The sequence below is a fragment of the Amblyomma maculatum genome, chromosome 1, assembly GCF_055883805.1.
Source record: "Amblyomma maculatum isolate TAMU_Amacu chromosome 1, ASM5588380v1, whole genome shotgun sequence".
NCBI classification, from domain to species: Eukaryota; Metazoa; Arthropoda; class Arachnida; order Ixodida; family Ixodidae; genus Amblyomma; species Amblyomma maculatum.
The window spans coordinates 153,059,411-153,086,111 of NC_139344.1; the positions used below are offsets into that span (position 1 = coordinate 153,059,411).

Below are 26,701 nucleotides of genomic sequence, written 5' to 3' on the forward strand. Positions count from 1 at the left end.
GCATACCTTTTCCCTTTCGGCTGCCTCAGTCGACGGTCATCTTCCCAACATAAACCCCTATGCTCCCGCATTAAAATAATTCCTCGCTTGGCGAACAACGGCCCCTGGCGCTCCTCTAGCCCGTTTTCAGCATCAGCGCATCCTCGCCCCTCCTGCAGAACAAAATGCGAGCAGCTGTGCGTGATGTCATAGCTGAAAATGCAGCGTGAAGACCCTGCGGTGCGTGCCACCCAAACTGAAGACAGTTATAGCATCAAAACGCAACGATGGGCATCATTACAAGCCGAAGTAAGGCGTCGGACGAAGGACCTATGAAAACTCCTCGCAACTCCGGGACAATCCGTTTGATTACAGCTGCTTTGAGTTAGATATACACAAGACACGCCTCCGAATAGTGACCTCTCAGTGCTCCTGTTGAGCACCAGCCGTCGCCGAATTTCGCGTTCCAACACCCTAAAAAGTCATTTTTCGCTTTTCCCTGCCTTCCTTTCTTGAGCATGTGTGTGTGTGTGTGGGGGGGGGGGGGGGGTGAGTACCCTCACGGAAAGCCCCTAATAAATTCATGGTGCACACACGATGCACTGCGGCTGTACAAACAAGACATCCATGTGTGGAACGCCTTTTATTTACTGCTTGACCCATAGCCTCGCCGGGAAGGTTTTTTCCATGGTACACACGAACTGAAGCCAAAATGTGCCGAGACAGGATTCATTTTGGCAGCAGGCTAGCAGCCGCGCTGTCCAATAGCCAGATGACATCACCTTTGGTAGGCCGAACAAGTGACGCTGGCAGAAGCTGCTCTCCATCCTTCGGGTGGAGCACCTTCTGAAGATGCAAACATTCATGCAAGAAGAAACATACTTTTGAAGACCTCAGATACCACTCGCCACTTAAACCATTTAAACATCAATCAAAAATTAGATATCAGCAGTCCGATTGCTAAGCAGCCACGGAGTTCTGCTGCCAAGCGCAAGGTTGCAGGCTAGATCTGCGGATGCATTACTGCTCGGATAGAATGCAAAAAAGGTCGTGCGATAAATTTCGGTGCACTATAAGGAGCTCTGGGCGCTCGAAATTAATCCAAAGCCTTCCAATGTCGAATCACTTTGTCAAACAAAACATTTCCCAGAAAAAATTGCCGACAATTACGTTACTTCCTAATGCGAAATTTCAGCACAGCTCATTAGCTGTTAGAATTAGAATTCGAACAACACATGTATGTACAATTGGACAACTTTTTATTTTTGACACACATTTTTTCAAGAAACACTCCACTAACAGTTCTTGACTGTCATGAAGGAAGCTGTGATTCGGGAGGTCACGGGAGGCAGCGCGTGGGCCCATAGAAACGTTGTGTGGCGAAGATATAGCAGCGACTGACTGATGCCGCTAGCGAGTCAAGACGTGGCTCTGTGTTTCGTCTTGGAATGCACACACCGTGTCGGCAACCGGAAAACACCGTCCCCCCGCAGAAAGAAGGGGGGGGGGGGGGGTACACGCAGTGGCGGACGGTGGCGGGAGGAGAGAGTGCAGCAACCAGAGAACACGAGGGGGGAGGGGTACACGCAGCGGCGAGCACGGTGGCAGGAGCGCGCGCTGCCCCGGCTCCGGAGCTGGTTACGAGGGACAACACCGACGCGAAACGCAGGAATGGCCGCCAAAAGCCGTGTTTACATGAATGCGACAGCCAGCGCATTGCATCGATCGCACCCGGTCCCTAGCGCATCGCATTCATGTAAACAAAGGTAATGCGCTAGGAAAGAGCATCGCATTAATGCGCCAAGCAGGGCTGGATTGAGAGGGATAAGTCGACTTTCTCCCTGCATAGATCTCTTCGATTTCGCTGCACCAGCTGCACTAGTTCAAGTAGTGCAGCACAGCCGTCCTCGTTTTGCCGGTGCCGGCCACGCCGTCTGCACTTCTCTCCTCGTTTTGTCAAGATGCATGACTAGTTCTGCGGTGCTGCGATGCACCGAATTTTGCCAGCTTGTTACAATTAGTGACCGAGCGAGGAGGAGTACCTGTTTCACTTGCATGCATTATCTCAAACGATATGCCAGAGCAACGGCATTTTTTCACTTTTGGACATGCTCCGTCTGCTTCCGCACATTTGCCGCAATTTCGGGCGCCTTCACGTGTCTGTCGGAAAATCAGGCTGGTCATTGAACCGTTGTAAGTTTTTGAGCACAAGTTGAAAAATCTACTTTAATCACACGTCTTGTGCACTTTGGACAGTGCGTTCACCATAATCCCTCTTACTGTTCTGAGGCATGCACATCTCCTCAGGGTAACAGACGATATGCATTACACCCCTAATTTACTAATAGTAGGAAAGCCTATCAGTATACTCAATGTGAGAGAGAAAACAGAGCACCAAACAAATGTTGAGGGGGGAGCACCAGTTCCCTCCGCACCTCTACCCCTTTGCCTTTGCATTTTTGAAAAGGAGGTATATAAACCCTGCCAGTAATGATCGTGCTGCCCAAACAAAGGTGAGTCCCCTTGTCAAAACACTGGCTGCGAACTGAGGCTCCCCCTCAACTTTTGTTCGATTCTCTCTTATACTAGGTGTAACTTGCTAATTACTTCATCATCTCAGGATGCCTGCAATTTTTCTCTAAATTTTCATACTATCATTATGCGGCTTTTCACATTTTTGTATTTTAGCATTATAGGTAGCTGCGACACATACCGTATTTTCCGGTGTATAAGTCGCGGTTTTTTTCTAAAATTTTCGTCGGTGCGTCTTATCCACCGGTGCGACTTATGTATGGAATAAATCCGGGCCGCGGCGGGCGAAAGGTGCCTGTGTACTTCGTGACATCAGCACACGCTAAGAGACCCAGGTAGCATAATTTAATTTGGAGCCCACCACTACGGCGTCCCTCATAGCCGATGTCACTGCGGGACGTTAAACACAACAATTAAAAAAAAATTACATGGTGGGCGCAGGCATGCGCCCTAGCTATAGTGTTCTAGAATTGAGAAGTGTGCCGTCTGCCGCCGGCGAGCTGGTCGTTTCAGCGATGACAGGAGAGAGGGCACTGTGTGCAGGAGGAGCGCAGTGAGCGCGGAGCAGACAGCTGGGTGAACCGTCACCGCTAGTTCAATCGGACTCCGAAGGCGCGTAGCAATACATTGTGTCGCTTTAGCTCCCACACGCTTGTCTAAATGTATTAAAACGGTTATGTTCATGAACAAAACAACTAGTTCCCTATAAAATAAGCGGCCGTCGTCAGGGAACGGCAATACAAATACAGGCAATAGAGAGTTTTAGCTTACCGTGATCCGCTACTGGGATCCGCCACCGCACGTTCCACTGCGCATGCCCAGACCACCCTTGACGCCGACAGATGGCGCCACATACTGGATGTCGGCACACAGACCTACCGCGTCGGGACCAATCAGCTTGACCGCCCCGCCCACGCGCGGTAGAGAGCCACGGTGGCGGATCGCGGATCACGGTAAGCTAAATCTCTCTAATGTAAGATACAGATTGCCGACGAAGTGACAAGCAACGGCAAGATATATTTCCTGAACGTATTGGGTGCTTTATTTTTCGAACACTAGCGGGAGGTTCAATGAGGAATGTCTAACGCATTTCTATGATCATGTAAATTTTTAATATTGGATGCACCGGTTTATGCGGGCTAGACTGAAGTCTTCCATCGACACTCGCACGTACTGAAAACGCAGTGAATGGTGTTTTAGGCTAGGCTAGCGTACTTTTTGCACCACATGTAAATAGAGGTATGCGAAGATTGCTTGAAGACAGAAATTATGCCAGCGCTTACTGATGACTTTATTTAAATGTGGGTGAATACATATCAACTGGCGAAATGAATGAATGAGAGCACATAGCAATGAACGAAACCACATAATGGACGACGTGAAAAAAAAAATCGCGACTTAGTGCAAGAATATGGTACAAACGTATAAAACTGTACAGAACTATATGAGAATATTAATGAACTGTACTAGGCCGTGAATAAATTAAGCTGCTAAATTAAAACACACAAGAGAAAAACCGAATGATTAAAGTCCTCAAACACGATTACTTGCACCTCCTCAGCTTTAGGTGCTTTACCTGCTTTGCTTTAGAGGTCTGCTCTTGGTTTAGCGACTTGGCATAAAAACGCAATCGCATGAGGACGTAGAACTTCACTATGTTAAGTGTCATTTCTTTGTCATGAGTAGGGCAACCAAACTTGGAAACCTCTGCGCTTTGCAAAAACAAAGCAAATTCACGCATGCTATTTGCGGTAATCTTTCTTGAACTAAACAAAAACCGTGAAGGACTCTTCCAGCGTGTGCACGAGCTTTGCAAGCTCCGAGGACGGATAAAGAAGACCTCCGTGGTCGAAGTTTGAGATATTGATTTTCTTTTTGTGCCCCGCACGATTTGCTTGAAATGAGATAAGCGGCGCAAGTACTGCATTTTGACTTCTTCATGAACTTTCTAGCGACATATCCTGCAATATAAGCTATGAGACGGCTAGAACTGTGCCGACGTATCTGTGGTCATCTGAAAAAAGGGAATTCTTCGACGTCCTCGAGCCTTCCCTCGTGAACCAAACGGTCAAGCTCATCAATAGGATTTGAAAGAAGCTGGGAAGGTTTCTCGCTTGTACGGCTAATTCCAAGTAAGGCATTTACAATTTCAGCATTACAATTTCCTGCCTTTGGGGGCTTCGCTAAGTTTTAAAATGCCAGGGCATTAACTGTCACTAAAAATTGAACCGGCGACGTAGTGGGATGATCGTTGCAGCCAATAAATTGCCTCACGATGCCGAAGAGGTTTTCTAGTTTGTCTTGGCTTAGTCTCGATGTGATAATGTATGTAAAACCACATTTTGCAGATAAGTAGTCAACGAGGTCGACTCTGGACTGCAAAGTTACCCGAAGGCCTTCCGCGGTGCTGTTGCTTAGGAAACCATGCTTTGAGTGTATTTCGAGAAGGGAAGGATTCGAATAGGGAAGGCAGCAGAAAGAGCGCGCAATGAGCAAGAAGAAAGAACGAAAGGAAGGAAAAGAGCATTCAGTAGAAGAAGGGGGGGGGGGGGCGAAAGTCATACGAGACGGACGGAACTGTTACTGCGCTCTCTGCAAACATGTGTTTTCCTGTTTGACCAATCATCGCTCTTCGCTCAATAACGCGCCATAGTACAACAGCCAGAGAAGCAACGCGATGCAACAAAATTCACGCAGGAAACGAGCCGCAGAAGCAGACGCCCCAAGCGTTTCCTCTGCGGCGCGCGCGCTTGTGATGCGCTCCTACGGCTGACAGCGCCACCTACGCTTTTCATCGCTCCGGCGAACGCGTCGCTCCCATTGCCGCGCGCCGAAGACGGCACACTTCCCAATTCTAGAACACTATACCCTAGCCAGAAAAATGATGATGATGATGACCTTCTGCCGCGCACAGTAACTACATTTCGGAAGAAACTCAAAATTGACTTGCAAAACAAAATGCGGCACATTCTAATAGGCAGTTTTTGTCTGAAGGAGGAAAATGTGTTGTTAATTTTAAAATGGTAGCTCGCCAATACAAAAATACAAATTTCAATTTTTGAGCTGCTTCCGCTGCGTCACTTCCGTCCGCCATGGCATCTTTCTTGGCATTTTCATTGCACTGATCGTTCCGGCGTGTACGGCGTGCCGTGCATCTGTCGTGTCTGATTTCTCGCTAACCATGACGCCGCCTGCGAGGCGAAAAAGTTACGACGCGAAATTCAAGCTGCGTGCAGTTGAATTCGCACAGCAGCATGGGAACCGGGCTGCAGGAAGGCAGTTTGACGTTAGTGAGAAAATGATCCGGGACTGGCGCAAAGCCACCAGCGTGCTCCGGACAATGAAGTCGACCAAGAAGGCCAACCGCGGCAAGAAGGCGCGCTGGCCGGAGCTTGAGCATCGTCTGCGTGCGTGGGTCCTAGAGCAACGAGCCGAAGGCAGGGGGCTATCGACAGTGCAGCTGCGTCTCAAGGCGAAGACCCTTGCAACAGAGATGAATACTGTTGGATTTAAGGGAAATCCGTCGTGGTGCTTCCGCTTTATGCGGCGGAACAAGTTGGTGATGCGAGCGCGGACGACAGTGTGCCAGAAGCTCCCCGACGACTTTCAAGAACTGGATAACTTCAGTGCGTTTGTAAAGGAACAAATTGTGAACGAGAACATCAGCGCGAGCCACATTGTCAACATGGACGAAGTCCCGCTTACGTTCGATGTTCCCCTTGGGAGAAGCGTCGCCGAGAAAGGGGAAAAAACAATAACGGTGAGAACAACTGGCCATGAAAAATCGCACTTCACCGTTGTTCTCGCCTGTTGCGCGGACGGTACGAAGCTGCCTCCCATGCTAATTTTTAAGCGCAAGACGCTACCAAAAGACTGCTTTCCTCCTGCTGTGGTGATACAGGCCAATGCTAAAGGTTGGATGGACGAAGACATGATGAGTGTGTGGCTTGATCAGTGTTTTTCGCGCCGACCTGAAGGATTTTTTCATGTGAGCAAAGGAATGCTTGTGATGGACAGCATGCGGGCGCACATCACAGATTTCATTAAAAAAAAAAAATCAGTGCGAAGAACTGCGTCCCAGTGGTCATACCCGGTGGCATGACGAAGATGCTGCAGCCACTTGACATTTCTGTGAACCGCAGCTTTAAAGCGGTTCTGCGACGCTTGTGGGAGTCGTGGATGTCCGAGGGGGACCACAGTTTTACTAAAACAGGACGTATGAGACGCGCGACGTTTGGAGAGGTAGCCAAATGGGTCGCCGATGCTTGGGACTCCGTTTCCAAAAAAACAGTAGTAGCCGGGTTCACAAAGGCTGGGCTGATCCCGTTCGCGAGTGGTGACGATGCTGACGGCGAAGTGGACACCAGCGAGTCTGAAGACAGCGATGCGCCTGCGGAGGAACTCCCACCTGCAGTTGCTGAATTATTTGTCAGCGACTCGGAGGAAGAAGGCTTTGATGGGTTTGCCTAAACGCCGTCTGTGAGTGCCATACGCGTACCATACGCGTACCATACATACCATATATATGTATGAAAATAAAACATTTTTGAAAAAGTATTGTCTGGACTTTGGACGGTATATGCACGTGTGTCAGCACTGCTCATCACGAGATACGGTATGTGCATATGCGGCGGCCGCCGCAATCGTTTATTTTCGTCGCACTTTCTAACAGCGCGATCCTCAACGAGTTTTCTACTGAGTGAACAGGTGCGTCTTATACAACGGTGCGACTTATATATGTTTTTTTTTCGGAAAAACTGCCGTTTGGAGGGGGGTGCGACTTATACAAAGGTGCGACTTATACACCGGAAAATACGGTACATCAGCTCTCTCGTTACTGCCAATTGCTACGTGGCTTGGTACACAGCAGAATTGGATGTTAAGTCCATTTTGTGCTTCATGAATGTGTGTTAATGTCAGGTCGCACACAGCAAGGAAGCTATACCAAGGTGGAAGTGGGTTGGGTCTCCAAGCGATATCAGGAAGTGCGTCCAGTATGTTAAATTCCTGGCCCTGCTCTTCAAAACAGAGGATGAGTGATTTGATGGCTTGAGGTTTGTTGTTAAACAGCATTCTAGAGAGGCATTTCATAGCTTTGGGCTAAGAGAGATTTCCAGAACAAACGGATCTTCAGAATGCATGAACAGGTAAGCATGGTGAATAAAGGTAAAGCTCCAAAGTGCTAAAAATAAATGAGCACACAGCTAGACAAGGACAGCACAGGTACCTGCCCTGTCCTTATGTCTATCTGTGTGCTCATCTTTTTTAGTGCTGTAGAACTTTTGTTTTATTCATAATGCACCATATAGGCCAGCAATCAGTTTTACATGTAAACATCGTTCTTCTGTCTGCTAGTGGCGGTTGTTTCTATGTAGACTATTCACAGGTGACATCCTGTATGAACCAGTCAAAAAACGCAAACCTAGGTTATGTACTAGGTCGTCATTTAAGGTATGATGTTCTTGCTAAGCCATAGAACGCACACCTGTAATTTAGACAGGACCGTACCAGTGAGCGACAGATATGGAGAAGACATAAAAACACCTCCTGGCCTAAGGAAGAAAGCCTGTTTTTTGACAAAAATGGTTCACATTAAAAAAAAATAGACAGCACACAAGACTGAACTCATCTCCGCGGCCTCGTCTGCATATGTTCAACAGAAAGTGCAGATGTGAAAAACAGCATAACATCAGGCACATAGTTCTATTCTAAATATTCTTTCACGGTTTGGTACAAAGACAGTAGCTATTTATATCCTTTTGCAATAATATCTGCATATGTTGCGGAGGAACACAAGCCCTCATGATTAAATGAAGAGATCTCCTAGTTTCCATAGTGCTGCAAGTTTGTTACTGGATAAGTACGGAGTCATGCTAATAAAATTAATATTACCGATTTAACATTAATCTCTAGACTTGAACATGGCCACAAGACCTATTGCGCCAAGTACACCTCAGCAGAATTTATTTCCAATGCACCTCTTCCAGGTCTCAGCCATGTGATTACATCAAATAATGGGACGTTAGGTCCAGTTTCAGAGCACGATTCCGAGCTGCTTGAATAAAATGATGGCACCTAAAAGCAGTCACTAGATATGCCAGCTGCCTCTCAAGGAACACACAAAAGTCATTCAAATTATAACTCAAGTAGCAGGCAACCAGATCCCTATAGGCCTTTTTAGTTTCGATGCCTGGGCGCAGCCATCTTAGTTTGATGGTGCCGCCCCGTATGAGCCAAACTGGGAAAGTCCGCTGCGGCTCCTCTTGACGCCATCTTGGGCTGTGCGGTGCGTGTTGATGCTTCGGTGCGGCAGTGTAAAATTGCTGTTTCGCAGTGCTCGTGAAAGCTATCCGACACCTTGGTGCTATTTGTGCTTTGTTTGAGCGCGCCAGCAAACCGTATACCATCCGTTTGGCACGGCGGCAGCTGTTGGAAAGAGCACTAGCGGCCGGGGTGGCTGCGAAGGAATGCGCTCCACTTCCGCAGTGAGAATGTATCTGTTGATCTTTCACGATACATGTATTTTCAATTATATTTTGTAATCGGGCAGCAGCTGTTGGAAAGAGCACTAGCGGCCGGGGTGACAGCGAAGGACTGCGCTCCACTTCCGCAGTGAGGATGTATCTGTTGATCTTTCACGATACATGTATTTTCAATTATATTTTGTAATCGCAATGGTAACTGTACACACAAACACATAGCGAATGAACCGTATGGGCAGCTACCGAACGCGGAATGCAGATACTACGAAAGATGCTCTCCAGTTATCGCCACATTGATTTAACGTGAAGTACGACCCATTTCGGCATACGATCGAGCTGTACTGCTTCAACAATCTATACTTTCAAGTTAAGCCACGGTTCAAGATCAGCACATTAAAGAACTGTCTAAAGTACCATCCGTCGACGTTTGTATGCAGCCTTGGTGTTCGTCCCCCGGTGAAACATCGTATACCCCCATCCCGTACGTCGTAGCAGCATCGTTTGCATGACGTATTGTTGAGAAAAACGTGCTCTCTTAGCTGCACCATGAACGAAGACGACAAATTCGCAGCACATACAAAAGCAGCGCCGCCCGCTGGCGCGGCAGATTACAGCACTCTCGTCGAGCGCTACTCCGTAGTCGTCACTAGGCCTAAACTGTTTCGCATCGAAGGCACATCCGACGGCGCAATTTGTAATTGCTCAGCGCTAGAGTAAATGGTCTCTCATGGAACTGCCTTACTGCCGATATCTTGTATCAGTAAAAGAAAGATGTAAATTTCGGTGACGCATTAGCAGCGGAGCCAGCGTGCAGACGATGAGCCGCGCGCCGCACTAGCGGCAATGTGTTGCGTAACTTATTTGTATTGCAATTATCAATAACATGGTATGGGTCAGAAATTCGCAAGAAATATTTTTTTTTTTTTGCTGTCGGCTTATTGTTTAAGTGAAAAACAGATTTTAGCATGCTCTTCTTGCGCAGGCTGAAGTGATCCACCGTATATCGCTGGCACGGAGGGCTTGCGGGAGGCACGGCTTGCCCGGCGCGCATGGTTGCTACGGCGGAGGAAGTGAAATGGGCATCATATTCGTGAGTCCGTCATTGGTATTAAGTCTATCTGGCTTACATAAAACGTTCATAGGAGAATTAAATCAGGATAGACTGGAAAGCAGTGAAGCAGAAACATATCACAGCCGAACTCGGACTGTCGATGCATGCTACCCGCATACGCTCTCGGCAATCATCTTGCGATTTCTTTGATTGTTTGTGCAGTCCACGATCACGCATTGCTGTACCGATGACATTACCACTAAAAGGGGCGCTAATAAAGGTATTTAAGTCTCTTAAACGACAATATACTGAGGTGCAAGGCCGCTCTGCTATGCAGAAGCGTGCGAATGCACAGCCCACTCGGTACTGGCAACAATGGGCCGGCGCAAGGAATCTGGCTAGAGAGTATTTTCCTTCTCTCCTGCTTGCTCTCGGTAAAACGGTCTATAGTAACAAGAAATATGAACATGACCTGCCTCATCAACTTCAATGTAAACGAAACTGTCATTCTGGTTCTCTTCACAGATGTCTAAATTCACTATTTCCACCATAACAAATATAAAGCAGACCTGCAAATAACCTTGCTTTGAAGTGCAGCAGTTCTAAACAAACACAGGAAAACAAAGCAGCAACAGGACTTTTACCTAGGCTGCTTGTTCCTTCAAGTATCGCAATATGGCACACTAATTTGACAATGGATAGGAAGGCATGTTAACTTACAACCGGTGTGTGCTTGCACTTTTTTATCGGTTGTCAAATTAGGGCACTACAAAGTACAAGATTTTACAAACTGTGTGATTACACAATGACCAAAATGTGAAAATGGCAAAACCGAATGCCTGTACTATTTTTTCACATATAAGTTTGTTGCTACATACCCATCATCATCATCATCATCAGCCTGACTATACCCACTGCAGGGCGAAGGCCTCTCCCATATTTCTCCACTTAACCCGGTTGGTGCCGAATAGCAGTTCAACTAATATTGCTACACTAAGAACAAGATAACATAATGTAGATCAATAAAATGAAAAAATGTATGACATCTTTAAATGCTTACCCTACAAACTGTCAGGCTAGTGACACGTCTAGGTGCATTTCAAAACTTCACTACAAGTTTCATGCTTCTTCTATTACCGCTCATCATGATGATAAAAAATAGTAACCTATTTTTGCAATGGCCACAACCCCTACTACCAGCAAATATTTTTAAGCCTTATCACTACACTGCTGATTTTTCTTTTTATACCATTCAACCAAAAAGCTCAGTTCTTGAAATGAATGTTCTGGCAACAAAAGGGAATTCAGGTAACTATGAGCACAAAATGAAATGGGACTACAACATTCCATGACTCAATCTTTAAAATCTTGACAACAAGAATGGAGAGGTAGCAACTCACAAGTACAGTCTCAGCCTTTTCCATGCCAGAAATTGGAAACACAACCAGCTTAGCAGAATTGATGATCGGCAAAGTTAAGGTCACTCGGCATGGCGGTGGCTTTGGAGAGTCTGTAATTCCAGCCACCCACTTGCTTTTTTCCTAGAATAAGAATACCATTAAGCCTTCAAGTCTTCAGCCACAAAAAAAAAAAAAAAAAAATCTAAACAGTATTAGGCACCTATATTATTAGGCAACATGGAAGTTTGAGCACATCCGTATAGCCTCTAAGTTCCCATATACAACACATACCAGATTTATGAGTTTGTACTCGGCAGATCGCATGAAAAGAGGAGAAAATGAAGACACTTGTATATTACACAGGCAGTAACGCAGCACTGAGGAATCAATGAAAATAGTCAGTCAAAAGCAACAAACGGCCCGTTACATGCAACACCCTTTCCACTGTGGAATCAAAAGCTAAGAACTTCAATGAAAAGTGGTCGGCAAGAAAGCGGTCACCCACCTCAAGCAATTTGTGGCCAGGAAAAAGGGAACACGTGTGTCCATCAGGTCCCATTCCCAGAAGCAGCAAATCAAACTCAGGCGTGGAATTAAAGTACTTTGCCAATTTTTCAGAGTAGTCTCGGGCTGCGTCAAAAGCTAAAAAAAAAAAAAAAAATGCGGAACTATGATGCTGGGCGAGGAAATGATAACAGTTGATTAACGATGTGGGGGCTTACGTGACAGCGACGGGTTCACGACCACAAACTGCTCCTCTTTTAAATTAAGCTTAGGTAGAAGTTGCGCTTTGTAGCAGCCGAAAGTGCTCTCACTGTTGTCGAATGGGACAAGTCTTTCATCGCAAAAGAAAAACCGCCACTTTTTCCAATCCGTCTTTACCTCAAGAAGCAAATTGGCAAGCATGCCAACCATGCTGCCGCCTGGAAAAAAGAAAAGACATGGCAGATCAAGTTGACAGTCAGCGCAACGTTCTTGTGCTCCATATGGGCTGAATAAACTATACGCTACTTACCGGAAAGACCAACTTTAATATAGTCATTTCCAGACGAAGCGAAGTTATCGGCAACTTGTTGGATCAAAAGTTTGAGACGTGAAATTAGACATGCCTTGTCATCTGTAACGATCAACTTCAGCGTCATGGCAGTCTCAGGAAAACGGCCTCTATGCGTAATGACCACACTGAAAACGAGTCAACAAACAAAGTGCCTAAACAAGCTTGTATCTGTCGAGGCCAACAAGGAAATACAGCCAACAGGGCGTCACGCACCGGACGTAAGTACCTGACGCGTCGGACCAGTGGAAGTGTAACCAGTTGTCATAGAAACATGTAACGTAGAGACTTGTCGTTGCCAGACAGCTTAATATTTAGCACCAAATGCACGCCAAAGTCAGGGTCTTTAGGCTTGGACACCAACTTTTGGCAGCATTTTTCTTCTTATTAATGATGCATATGACATTTCTGTATAAGGATCACCCCTTAATTGGCACCTACGACCCCCTACATAATTATTATAAAATTTTTTCTCAAGTTTCGGTTTAGGTTTCAGCAGCCAGCATGAGAAGCAGCAATGTAATGGCTGATTATTCACTTGATACAATGCCTGTTTTGAAGCAGGTTGGTTTCTGCGTTATAGGCAATTAAAAGGACAAAACAACAATTGCAGTTTTTTCATAATTTACGTTACTGGACTGAACTCTGATAATCTGAGCCATTGCCTCCTTTAGGCGATGGCTGAGCCATCATAGTTCGCAGAATTAATAACCTTTCTGAGCGTGCGCAATTGTTGCCTAGCGCGTAAAAGTTTAAGTGTAAACGCAAGCGCTGTTTCAGCGCTTCAGAAAAAAAAGGCAGCTGCAAGCAGAAACATATCAGTAAGACAGATAAATAATCAAGCGCAGAAACTTATTTCTAAAAAAAAGAAAAATAATGCAGCGCAGCAGCATCAACTACAGAGAGAGAGAACAACTTTATTTCGATCGCCAGAGAAACATATAATAATAATAATGACTAAACATGTGCGGATGACCGAACGTGCCATCGTAGCCAGTAGCGACCTGGCCGACCCACTCCACGACCCTGTTGCAGACGGCCGTGTCGGGGCTGGCCAGCACAACTATATATTGCTCGTAAAAATGTTTCCCAATCGGGGTTTTCCCGGGAATTGAAATTGAAAGGGGGGAGGGGAGGGGGGGCTGTCTATAAACGTCTGGAGTGGGGCATGCATGACAGAGGAGAAGCGGCAGTCGTTTTATTTTTTATTATTTTTGTCGTTGATGGACGTGTCGCGTAGGACCAGCAAGTTACATTTGATTCCGGCACTTTACGAGAGACTGCGAACAATTACTTCACTTTACACAAGATCGTCGTACGGAAAAAAAGACAAGGGCCACAAAATGCGTCGAGAAACTGCCCAACTGAAACTGGCTGACTGTTTGTAAACGACTGGGCAGAGCTCGCAGCCGGTATTCTCGGCCAGCCCTGCAGGCCCAAAGTTGGGCCCTGGTTGGCTGCCAATTACACTGGCAATAGTTTGCCAGAATAGCCAACTATCGGCAAATGATAGTGGATTAATCGGCACCCAATGCATGGCAGCCAAACATGACCCAAAGTAGGGCCATATATACCTATATAGTTGACTGCTCATGATGTTGGCCAAATACTTTTATCCAGTCGCACATCGGCACATGCATGGTGGGGAATTATAGTCGGCACCAAATGTTCAGCCAAAGGTTGGCCAAGTAGCATGTATGTTTTTAGCAAACACATTTTACATAATATTCGCGCGAAAGCGTACGGAGCAAAGTTTTTAAATAAAAAATATCAGCAACATGAGCATGCCCTTTCATTTTACATTTGTGCCGCCGTAAACTTAAAAATGACTAAAATAAGTTGTCTCGACTTTCGAGGGTCACTAGCTGCTCCGAAATCAGTACCTCGTGTGGGCCTGACTGAAAATTGATTTTAGGTGTGTGTGCGCGCAGCGTGGTGGTATCTTGCTTCGTAGTGTTTTTCTTTTTTTTTTTTTTTGATGCAGTGTTTCTGTTCGATTGACATGGTGGACCTGGTCGACATGGAAATGCTTGTGTCATGTTCACTGCCAAAAATCTGCTCCTTGCAATCTGTTGTCTTAAAAAGTCATTGCATTTGTTTCAGCTTTGCAGAACATTCTGAGGTTCCCCATTTCTTCCACGGATCGAGAACGTGCGTTGCTTAATGGCAATGTTAGACTGAGATTTGAAACTATTCAGGCAACATTTTGCACTGCTAGGGTGGACATTGTCTGCAAGGTTGTCTTATAGCTGGCTTTGGCCCAACCTTGGTAACCACGCTAGGTCTGGCAGCCTGTCGATGTCGGCCCTTCATATGCCTAACGTGGGGCCCAGTATAAGGCTGGCCGGTCTAGGCCACTAAACAAAAAACGATCTCGGATCAGCCTTGACCGAGCTTGGGCCAAAGTCGGCCCTGTTGTGTGCCGACATTGATTAGCTATAACGAATTATGACACTGAAACTATGAATTTACAATTTCTGCACACAATATATGCAAATACAGGAAACAAAAAACGATCTCGGATCAGCCTTGACCGAGCTTGGGCCAAAGTCGGCCCTGTTGTGTGCCGACATTGATTAGCTATAACGAATTATGACACTGAAACTATGAATTTACAATTGATGCACACAATATGCAAATACAGGCACTTTGCAGTACGTCCCGACCATTTACTCAACGACTAAATTAGTAAAAGAAATCTAAACCAAAACATGACCATCTATGAAACGCTGCCAGAAATAAATGTACGCATTTTCAACCGCATCCCCAACAGTTAATTACATCTGCTTGGGTTTCTTGCTGTAACATATCCCACCACTTGAGCAAAATACCCATAAATAAACACCCTTCCGAGTCACGACAGCAAACGCGCTGTTTTTGCCGCCACCAACTTGCGCCGCCGGCGCGGCACGCTTCTTACGCTTGCGTCGGTCTTTTTCATGTTGAAGCCGCAGTTTCTTCAATCGCAAGACAGAATATATGGACGATGTCTCCTTTCTCGCATATATATATATACATGCCCATCAATTTCGGAGCTAAAAATTCCCGTAGCGTGTACGAAAAATAAATATAACACGAGTATACACGTCCCCTTGGCCCCAAGCGTGACGGTGATCGGTCAGATGGCAAATGAATTTTTGTTTTCTGGCACATGCGAGCGACAACAATGTTTAAGCAGTTTAAGCTGTATTAATGCTCAAAATTCTCTTTGGGAGTAACCGTGTAGCCCCTGTGACACCGCCTTCTCAATCTAAGATTTTCTCTTTTTTTTTTCTTTAAGTTAGGTTTTGAGGGAAGGAAGGTGCAGTATACTTTGGGGTGGACACCACGGAATTATGGACACCTGCACTTAACCCTTTGAGTGTCGAATTAAAAAAACTTTCTCAGATTGTCAAATTACTTTATTTGCGGATTTTGAAAGCACAAAATGAGTAAAGTCGGGAAAACGTTGTAAAAAAATTAGGAACCGTATTTTGGAATCAACATCGCTCATTAACTGGCTCAACTCTGGAAACTCAGTAAACAAGAAGAACGGGTATACCGCGTGAGCATCGATGATAAACAAGCTAACAGCAGCCCCAATAAAGATGGAAACCAGCTTCCACGGCCATAAAGACAAAAATCAAGTTTGGCGCACCTCCGTTGCGGTTAAAGGAGAAGAGTGGGGGAGGGGGAGAGATGAAACTGCGCAAGGCCGTTGCCGCAGACCGGGTGACATGCTGCAGCTAAGGATCAGTTCCGTTTATCCCTTGCATGGTGAGTGAGTGAATGAGTGAGTGAGTGAGTGAGTGAGTGAGTGAGTGAGTGAGTGAGTGAGTGAGAAGACTTTATTTACACCGACATGGACCTCGGGGCAGGGGCTCAGCTAGGGGGAGGGTCTACTTGCCGGCTCTCCTGCGCCGTGGCCGCAGAGATCCCTTGCACGGCAACACCCATAAAAATAGAAATAAACTTTCGCGCGCCTCCGTTGCGATCACGTGGCAAAACAGAAACCACGAAAGACAGGGCGTTGCCGCAGACTACAGTGTTCTAGAAGGGGGCAGTGGGCTCACTGCCGTATCCATGCGCCGCTCCGCCGTGAAGCACTCAGTGTCGATATCTCCGGCGCCCGCCAGGGGCGCTGCTGCCAGCGTCACCTGAACGATCTCGCTAGTCGCTTCTTTTGCTTCGCGGCAGCGGCGATGACGGTTTGCTTTTCACAGCCCCTTTTGATCAGTTAGTCCTCTATCGCCTGCTAAATCCGTGTGGTCTTTTTGTGTCTCACGCTTTTTTAGCGTGCTATGTCAGTGAAAAATGCCTGGCCGTCGTCGAAATTACTGCTTCGCTCCTGGGTGCAGAACTGGCTACAGCCGTGTGAAAGACGCGCCGAAGACGTCTTTGTTTAAAATATAAAATAAAAATAACTTAAAATATAAGGCATGTATCTCAAGGGACCTGAACTCATAATATGAGAAAATTGTTTTCACAGGAGGATCAACCGGCTCATCAGCATCATGACTTCTAGGTTCCCGGCAGAAGCTCTGCGACCCAATTCTTCATCAGCCAAAGCACTCTCGGATTTTTTTAATTATATCACGTCTTGGGAGCAGCACGCTGGTGGAGCAGGAGGGTTCTTAAGCGAGTCAACAGCGACTGGTCTGCGTGCGACAATCTCAAGCACTCTAGAGCTACTGTCATACCTAGAAAATTTAGGGTATGCATATCTTATGACATCTCGGCTTAGTCAGGATCCTATTGAAAATTCGTTTGGAATCGTGAGACAAGCCTCAGGCTGTAATGACCATCCAACTCCCACTCAGTTTCTCATAACAATGAACTGCATGTCATTCTATAGTTTAGTCAAAACTGTGAGATATGGCAATGCAGATCCATGTGCACTCAGTTCTTTGCTTGATGCTACTTGATGCTGAGCACAGCAGTGCAGGTGGTCCTCCCAGCAATGTGTGGGACCAGGTGGATGCCCTCATTGCTTCGGGGAACTTGCCAGATGCTGAAGCGATGTTGTCTTCAGTGGATCATGACGACGAACACATAGAGAGAAGCGACTCTCGCTTAACTTATTATGTGTCAGGATACGTCGCGAGGAAGTGCATAATGAAAACTAAGTGCCAGGAATGCATTAAAGCTCTGACCGTGTCATCTGAAGATTAGAGTCTTGGGCTGGCTGCATTAATACGATACAGAGACAGAGGCGGGCTTCTATACCCGCACAGCACACTGTTTTCTTTTGTGAAAACTCTTGAGGATATGTTCACGGAATGCTTCAGCAAAAAACAGTTGCATACCGATAGCATTTTAGATGTGCTCAGCCTGGTGAAGGCAAGATGCATGCGCAACATTGGTTGCACTGAGCATTCAGCTGAGCTCACCAAGAATGTGATCAGCTTTTACCTTACAACGCGGCTTCATTTTTTTACAAAGGGCATTAACTCAGAGAGAAATGAAAAAAGAAAGAGGACCATGCACAAGAAGATCGCGAAAACTTCCTAGTCTGCATGGTGTAGGATTATGTCCACTTGTAAATATTCGGCCAGATTTTTCGGCTGCACGTGTTCCAAGTCTTAAAATAAACGTTATTACATAAGAGTGCCTTGTGTTTATTTCCTTTACATGTTCTGTTGGGTTTAGAGCGACGCAATGCATATAAATAGCTTCTCGAAGCAGCAATGCGCTGATGTCGAATTTCGCGCGCATAGTTTGGGAAGAACACTGCCTATAATAACATGCATTTCCGCAGCCGATGGTAGTTGCAAAAAAAAAAAAAAAGGTTATGTTGAAATTGGCCCTGTGGTATTCTCACTGCGAGAATGCGGCGACCATTACCGTTATATTATCAAAATATCATTGCACATCCTGAAGGCACCCTTTGCCATTGTCTGCATACTGGTAAGATGCAGCAAAAGATGTATCGTGCATCAGACGTCATGAATATTGCATTTCGTTCGGCAAATCCAGCAGTGAACGGTACCCGTTCTACTTCGGCGCGCGGTCTAGCTTCAGGTTACGCTGGGAAGCGCGCCATCTGCCGGTGTCGACATGAAGTGCTTCACGCGCCGCCGCCATGTGAGCGCACTACAATATTCTAGAACACTGTACGCAGACTGAGTTCTATAGAATGGATTGCCTTGGATTGCTACATGGCAGCTTTTTGCAATGCGAGCGCCTATAAACGATAGCTAGGCTCGGCTTAACCCAAGGGGTAGACGCAAGCCTGAAGAACTCTTTACGACGATTAATTCTGCACGAGTGCATGCCAGAGAGTACAAGGCTTTTATGCACTGTTGCTACTGCCATGTTAATTGGAGAAAGACAACTTGTTCCCATTATTCAGTAGAGATGCAGTCAAAGGGAACAACATATCCACTCTATTTCTCTACTGCATCCATCATATGCACCCAGATCTTGCTAAATATTGCAGAATGAAATTATAAGCTCCATGAAATACATTTTGCAAGACGCTGCATGGATCTAGGCAAAGAAGAATATACGCCACAAGTTCAGCAAAGGTGAACCAAATTTTTAAAAAGTCGCCCTTCCAAAACATTGGGGTGGCTCTTGCAGTGTTGAAACACCAGTCTAAGCCGACATCTGAAAAGTTGTGTCGGTTAACTAGTAAGCTGATTAATATATTTCAAAAAGCTACCTTTCTAGCTATTGCAGTTCAACACTTGATTGCAACTAGCAATTTATAGCCTGTTCAGGATTTTGAAAATGTGACTTCCCTCAATGCTGCGGCTCGACAAGCTTTGGGTACAGTGCACCCTCAAGTTGATACTATTCTGAATATATTGATGGAAATAATCTAATGTTCACATGTGCATGAAAATCTTATATAGGAGAAGTCACGACATGTGGCAACAAAGTGATGTGTAGCGACCGATATCACTATGCCCATGCCGCAGACATCCATTTGTCAAAAAACTGAGTGACAGCAATATTTCGCTGTTTTAAACAGTACAGGGTAACATAGTTTAAATTATAAACTGTTTTATGTCTGTTACTAATGGCCGGCTACAAATGTCCACTTACAAAAAAGTTCGCAACTGTAGCAGTTAAAAATATCACTATTAGAAATTAGCCAGTTTACTAGTTAACATGATTCACTGGTTTTCTGGTACCTGGCAACACTACCATAATTTCTCAAATTTAAACACCCCCCCCCCCCCCTCCCCCTTACTTGCGCAAAAAATTGTGAAAGTTTACATGCAAGTCTAAACATCCCCTTTTTTGCAAGTGTGCATATCCAAGGCAACCAAACTCTCCTGCTTATTCTGTCGTGGAACAATATCTGAAATAGAGTCGTAATGTGGTGTGGCGTTCATGGCCTGATCTCTGGCTTCATATGTCACCATGTTCAGACAATACATGACAGATGTCAGATAAGTATTTCACGGCGTCGCGAGCGCACGTTGCTCGGTTTGGTTCTTTGAGTGGTAATGGAAGTCAAGAAGGCTGCCTACAGCTTGAAGCTTAAGCGAACTGTAATCGCGTTTGTCGAGAATGGTTGCCAAATAAATTGTCTTGTGCCTATCTTGTCAGTCGAGATATAGGTGCAAAAAATAAGGGGGGGAATTCACCTTAGGTTTTCTGAATTTAAGCACCCCCCCCCCCCCCCCCCTCTTGCTTATTCAGTCATCATAATCTGTTGGGAGAAAAAAGGGGGTGCTTGGAGTCGAGTAAGCACAAAAAACGCACACAAACAAGATGTGTTCTGTCACTTGTCTCCCCAACGCAAAAATTAAACTGGCATCAAATATATTGCCAATAAAAATATGCTCCTCCTCTCCACTCTCACAAAAATAGACTCACGAGAAAAAATAAAACCAGCTTGTGACTGCACCCCACCATGCTCCGTCCCACCCATGCCACTTGGGCATGCGCAATGGAAGGCAAACACACATGGCCATCGACAATCAGCAGGATGTTGCCTAATCTGTGAGCGGTCACAAGGAGCAATTTTAAATAATTTGTAGATTATACAACCCACAAAGAGCTTTTAATTTCCACTTGATTACTCACAAAAGATGCATCTACAGATGCACCGCATTAAAATATGACCATAAATATAATTTCAGTCCCTTTAAGGCCACAGAAGCCATCGTTATCTCAAAAGCAATTTTTAAAAACTGCGGTTCACCTTCCGTTACACAACTGGCATAGCAACAAGAGGTTAACTTAATTTGACCAACTAGCAATGCATGCAGTAGTAGCACAGCATCAATCCACACACAAGAAAAAAGAACATTCTGAAGCACTCAGAAGGCCACTGCATCTCTAAAAGGAGCGTTTATGCTAGCTGTGCATTAATTTAGCCAACTTCAGACTTCATTTTTGTAAATGCAAATGTTTAAAAAGCTTTGGCAGCTTTTTGTACAATTCTCGCATTTTTCAGTCTCTTATTAACTTCACTAAAGAAATGCTGGCCCATATCATCAGTCCAATTAATTTATTTAGTAACAGTACATTCAAACATATATACAGTACACCTACCCATCCTGTAATAAAACGGAAGACCTGTAATCAACACAGTCAAGAACAACTTTGTTATCTTGACTAATACACATTGCAATGTTTTTGAAACATCTGTACAACCAACTTTGCCTTGAATGAAAAAATCACAAGGCTCCACAAAACAAAGAATAACTGCAAAACACTTTCTAAAAGCACAGCAATAAAAACAGGCCAACTTGAATGCTCTTAATATTATGTAAAAACAGTTGGCACCCATGAATCTTTCATGTAACATGTGCATCACCTGGTTTGCAAAATGGATAAAAAAATGGGGGAGAAGGCTCCCAGTATAAAACTTCAAGATGTCTGGCAAAAAAATACATCTTTTCTCGAGTTGAATTTGCAGTTATCTGGAATTTGACTTGACTGAACAATGGGTAGCTTTCCAGCCCTCTGCCACACAAAACAAGGCCTTGGCAGAAAGGAGAAGTTACATGTTAGGCAAAGGTCTTGGACACACACACACGTAGACTGAACCTCCTCAGAGGGCACAGCAGCACAGTGCACACATTTTCTTGTGTTCTTTGGTGACAAATGGCATCACTAATGAAAACTGATGCCAAGTTTAATAAAATATACAACAAATTTAGCTTCATAATTACAAGGGTAAATGCACATTACATGATGGCTATCTTTATATTACATACAGCCAGTCACGTTCACCCATAACAATTTCAATCGTGCCAGCCTTTACGTGCACATATGTCCCAGTACCCTAACATTTTGCTGAGATCTTTAACTATGATGCAATTCTAAAATTGCCAGTAGTAAAAGCAAGGCAAAATATGACAAAAGCCATTGCTGCTGCACCCCCCTTAAATAGGTGGCTGTTTGGAAGCAAGGTAAGCAATACATGACATCGAAAAGTGTAACGTTAAGCTCAAAACCACATCAAAATGAACTAGAAGTTAGAACAAAATTACCAAACACTGAAGTTTGACTTAACACTGAAATATGCACAGCCAAATGAGCAATCTACTAAATTCAACACAAAGAAGCTGCTTAGCACTATGGGTTGTCAGGGCACCTAATGAACCTTTTTTTTGTCATAATAGGTGTAGCATAACATACTGTCAAAATGCATTAAAAAAAAAATAAGAAAAACAAAAAACAAAACACCATGGCATAGCAAGAGAAGACCATTCCGAGCGAAGTTAACATTACCTATTAACAGAAGACTTGAAACATATTGGATTAAAGGATTAAAAAGAACTGCTAGTACATGTGAGGAAGTAAAAGGATGACATACAACACACAAGACAGAGGCAGAAGAAAAGCTGTAGCAGATTTGGGCAAAGCCACTATCATAAATACGAGTGCAACAGTAAGAAAGAGAGCCAATGCTCTGTGCCCACAAAAACATCAGGTAGTGATCCTGAGACAAGACAGCAATGCTACAAAGAGGAAAAACAAAGGCAGCATGCCGTGCTTTCTGCCGATGCAGTGTGTGCACCACTTCAACAGCTAGCTGCTGTGCTGCCTATCATGAGTATTTCAGGTGCATGTCTAGCAGAAATGACTTGTAGCAGTGCCAAGGTTTGAGCAGGAAGCAGAGGTGCTTTCACTACAGAATCTCAAACTACCCACGTTTCTGGAGCTACAGAACAGAAACAACAAATCAGTTAGCTTTACTGGAAAGAGCAGCATGCTTCCCATTGCGAACAAGGCTGTTAACAATGCAGAAGCAGAATTAAGTTATTAAATGCCTGTGACATAGGCTCAAGTAACAGGCGTAAATGCCCTCCTCGTGTAACACATTAACACATTCCTTTCCTTTCCCCTTCATTTTGCTTGAGCACGGTTTCCAAAGCACTTTTAAAGGCACACGTCGAAGGTGCTGGCTGTGGTTACGAGCCTGGCCCCATTCATTTTGTTTCATCGCAATGAGCAAAGAGGAAGATCATTCATTCCCTGTTATAGGCTACCAGTTTGTACTCAATGTGCAAAGAAAAGAAAAGGCACAAAAATTCGTGTTTCGCTGTTTCCTTAGGTAATACCCATATCATATAGCATTCGATAATACCCTTTTCCAGCAAGTTGCTAGCACACAAGAAGCAACAAATTTTTGAGATTCCATCAATGATCTGACCCCCCCTCCCACCCTTCACGTACCTCCATTTGGCAAAAGTCAGGATAAAAAACACCAGTCGAATGCAGATTCCTGACAAGTGCCATAAATTCACCCTGCAGCCCTCTAGTGTTCAGACAAGGCATCATTAGCCCATTAATGTAACAGGCTATGAAAACTTTATCTAGCAGAAGCCAAGCATAAGAGCTGGCTTGCTTCGCAAGCAGTTCAAGTAAGGTAATAACCAATAAAAGCTGGAGTTGCCTGCTTTGGTGACATCACAAATTGCCAATGCAGAGTGGGTCTTACTGATTGGTTTTGAGGAAAAATCAGTTTAAATATGCATAAAAGTGGTCACTGTGCAACAGCTCCCGAGGTCTGCATGGAACTGGTGTGAAAGCAGCCGGGAAGTCTTGATGCGTATGGCTTTTCCTGGGGATATACATGTTTATGCGTATGTGTGACCTGTAGTGCAATGCACAGCACAGACATAGACAACAAAAAACAAGACCACCAACACAATAGCAGACTGACAGTTATTACACCTAGAATCAAAAACATAGCCAAAGGCACGACACACGAGATCATGAAGGTGCAACGAATATCAAAGTAGGGCCAAGTACTGTCACAACACACCAGTGAGTGCAGCTGTGCAAGCTAGGGACTTGCATCTTAGTGTTAAGCAAAATGACCAGGAACTTCCGTGCATAAATGACAGAACAAATCCCATAGCTCTGTCCTGCAAGCTGTATGTACTACAAAGAAAAGGGAGCAATAGCAGCATTCCACTCAGTCTGTTCAGCAGGTCCAGCTACTCTTCCCAAACACCTCGTACACCATCAAGCAGCAGTGAATACCACGCTAAAAATCACTTTCTTTTTCCTTCAGGCATATGCTTAGGTCTCTCATTTAGCTGCCCTACTCTGTGACTCTGCAAAACAATCAAAAGAAAAATGCCACACACTGCGCCTGCACGACAATCAAAGAATGCCACATGTTATGCCTGTCTAGCACATCACGTGACATTTTGCTCAAATACGTTGGCAGGTAACACAATTGCAAACAATGCAAAGCGGTAATGCCACACAGCGTCAATCAGAACCAAACCCTACAGCTGTCCGTTTAAAAGGTTGTAATAAAAAATTCTGATAGTTATCGCATTGTCCTAATTGGATCCACAGTCCCTTTTCTACTTAAAATGCTCCACACTTGTTTCCCGGTGTACAAGAACCATGTGCTTCTAGGATTTGCCATGACCACAGAAGGTACAACGGAAGGGAAAGACTTCTAGGTAGGGGGATCTAGAATGCTTCAGCACCAGTTACTGGTGTAAGTAAAATCCTTGAAGTGTGCCTGCTCCTCCTGAGTAAGAGGGCGGGGATCTTTCGGTGCTGTTAAGACTGGCTGCTCACAAGTGAACTCATCATCAAAGTTGCTGACATCTTCAGGGCTTTTCTGCAAAAATAAAAAAACAATAACATGTCAGATCAACGAAATCAGACTCGGGTTGTCTAACCACACCACTGCTAGCATTGTACAAAATCCTTAAATTTTCATACATGCACTAGCCTGAAGTACTTCATGCAAGCATTCCATTTTTTTTTGTGCCTCATTGGAATGTTTAGCATGAAGGGTTCTGTAATTCTGAATACTCATATCTGACAAAAAGCATAGAACAAATTTTAGATTTTTGTCTCAAAGTTCGCCAACCGAAGATATTTTTTCCTCTTTGTAGGCAATGTATATCTTGTTTTCTTCATGTTAGTAAAAAGAGAGCTCTTTTGGCTACACTATTATGTGCTGCAATGAAGCAAACTTAAAACAAAATATTTTTAAAACAGCGACTGTAGTCTTCACATCTGCCACACAGCTGAGCACAGCTATGCTCCCTTTCAGGCTCCAACTGGATCATAATTGGTCTTATTTTTCCATTTAAAAGGCACCCAATTCATCCACTGCTGGCATGTGTCTCCTTCACATGCTTGTTCAATTTCTCAGCCCCACTCACAGAGTACTCTGTGAAAGCTTTTTCTGGCATTGGAGTGAACATTATGATGTAAAACCCTGCCCTCACTTCTTACCCAGTAAAATATAGTCCATGATTGCATTGATCAATTTTACTCTCAAAACACAGTATACTGTCAATTATATTGTTAGTGAATATTGCTAATATTTATTATTCAAGGCAGGAGGGGTTCTTCTTTACCTCAAGGAACACCAACAGCCATGAATATGTGCCTAATGCAAATAACTGACATCCTAGTTGAAATTGGGAAGAAAATGACAAGGGCATGTAATGCGAAACTAAAGGTCTCTTCGATTTGGCTTGCACTGGCTACACTAGTTCTGAAAAGTGCTGCAGCGGTGCCAGGCGGTCACGTGAGTGTGCAGTGTCAGTTCCGACACCGGTGTGTGACGGCAGCTGCCAAAACGAGTACGCAAGTGTAGAACTCTGTAACCTAGCAGACTCGTGCGCGCAATATACATAGTTTCATCTATCGCATGCTATAACAGGATCATGTCCAATTTCGAAGCCAGTTGCCGTAGGTCTACTGCACTCGATCGGAAATTGTGACGACTATGGCGACAGTGATGCTGACTGCGAACGATGTGACCAAAGTACGCGAGACGGCACGATCAATTGTTATATCGGTCTGCGAAGATGTCATTCATGCGCATGGGTACGAGAGAATTAACGTCGTAAGCAGTTACCACGTGTATTAGTTTCCCAATGAGACGCTTGACGGGTTCAGCGGTATAAATCCAAGGAATTACGGTCTTCTGTCCAAAAGCGCTGCTGCTGAAATGCCACACGTACCTCACTGCGCGGTGTGTACATTGACTCTCGGACATCTGTGTACTCCGTGGGCGACAAGTTTGAAGTCGCATACTCGGTGCTCCCGCTATCGTGTGGATCGGGTCTCTGGCACGCAATTGGCACAACAGAAACCTCTATCTATAGCAACTGATTTCTGTTCGCAGCTACCAGTCTTCTTAGGTCAAGACTAGCACCACACAACACGATACAAAAAAAGAAATACTACAGGACAACGCGCGTGAAGGTGCCGTATCGTGACCACGTACCGCTACATATACGGCCACAACTACATGTAATACCGCTCCTCCACTAAAAAAATGCTAATCACCAGCCTGCAGCCCAACTAACCTGTATACGCAACCATTTGCGGATCTGTTCGCAACGAACCGTCAGGGTTCTGAAGGAGATGGACTTTACAAAGCTCTGCAGAATGATGCGCAGCGTTGTCTGCTCTTGGTCGCACATATGCCATGCTGCACTTCCTCTGCAGCGAGCGCAAGATAGGCGAGAACTCGTGCAGGACTAGTCCTGTACTTTGACAAAACAAGGAGAGAAGCGCAGACGGCGCGCGTGGCACCAGCAAAACGAGGACGGCGGTGCTGCACTACTTGAACTAGTGCAGCTGGTGCAGCCAAATCGAAAAGACTCTAAGAGAACTAATGGTTCCCAAGTGTAAAACACCAAATTGTAAGGGAAGCCACATGTAGCACTGAGCAGCAGAAAGCTAGGTGAGCGGACGAGAGGAAGTTTGCAGGAACGCAGGAGAGGATTAATAATTGGAGAAATATGGGAGAGGCATTTGCCCG

At 45.0% G+C, this 26,701-nt stretch overlaps 2 protein-coding genes across 5 annotated transcripts in view; both read right to left on the bottom strand.

Annotated features, from left to right (window-relative positions):
• Positions 1 to 603: 603 nt before the first annotated feature.
• On the bottom strand, positions 604 to 12,769 carry Pgls (6-phosphogluconolactonase). 3 transcript variants are annotated; one of them, XM_084589333.1, is made up of 6 exons: positions 12,715 to 12,769; positions 12,460 to 12,561; positions 12,167 to 12,367; positions 11,950 to 12,086; positions 11,445 to 11,585; positions 604 to 825 (listed from the first exon to the last, which is right to left on the bottom strand). In XM_084589333.1, exons 1-6 carry the CDS (start codon positions 12,764 to 12,766, stop codon positions 709 to 711), a joined length of 750 nt encoding a protein of 249 aa, XP_084445459.1. In that variant the 5' UTR covers positions 12,767 to 12,769; the 3' UTR covers positions 604 to 708. The 3 variants fall into 3 exon arrangements, with proteins under 3 accessions (XP_084445459.1, XP_084445461.1, XP_084445460.1); XM_084589334.1 differs by lacking the exon at positions 604 to 825 and adding an exon at positions 9,913 to 10,049; XM_084589335.1 differs by having other exon boundaries at positions 12,460 to 12,752.
• An 8,158-nt stretch (positions 12,770 to 20,927) lies between these two features.
• The window catches only part of Pkn (serine/threonine-protein kinase N), a 149,557-nt gene continuing 143,783 nt past the window's right edge, over positions 20,928 to 26,701 (bottom strand). For both annotated transcript variants that reach the window (XM_084589337.1, XM_084589338.1), the window contains exon 21: positions 20,928 to 24,532. In XM_084589337.1, coding sequence (XP_084445463.1) covers positions 24,389 to 24,532 — 144 coding nt within the window. In that variant the 3' untranslated portion in view covers positions 20,928 to 24,388. The remainder of the gene's footprint in view (positions 24,533 to 26,701) is intronic.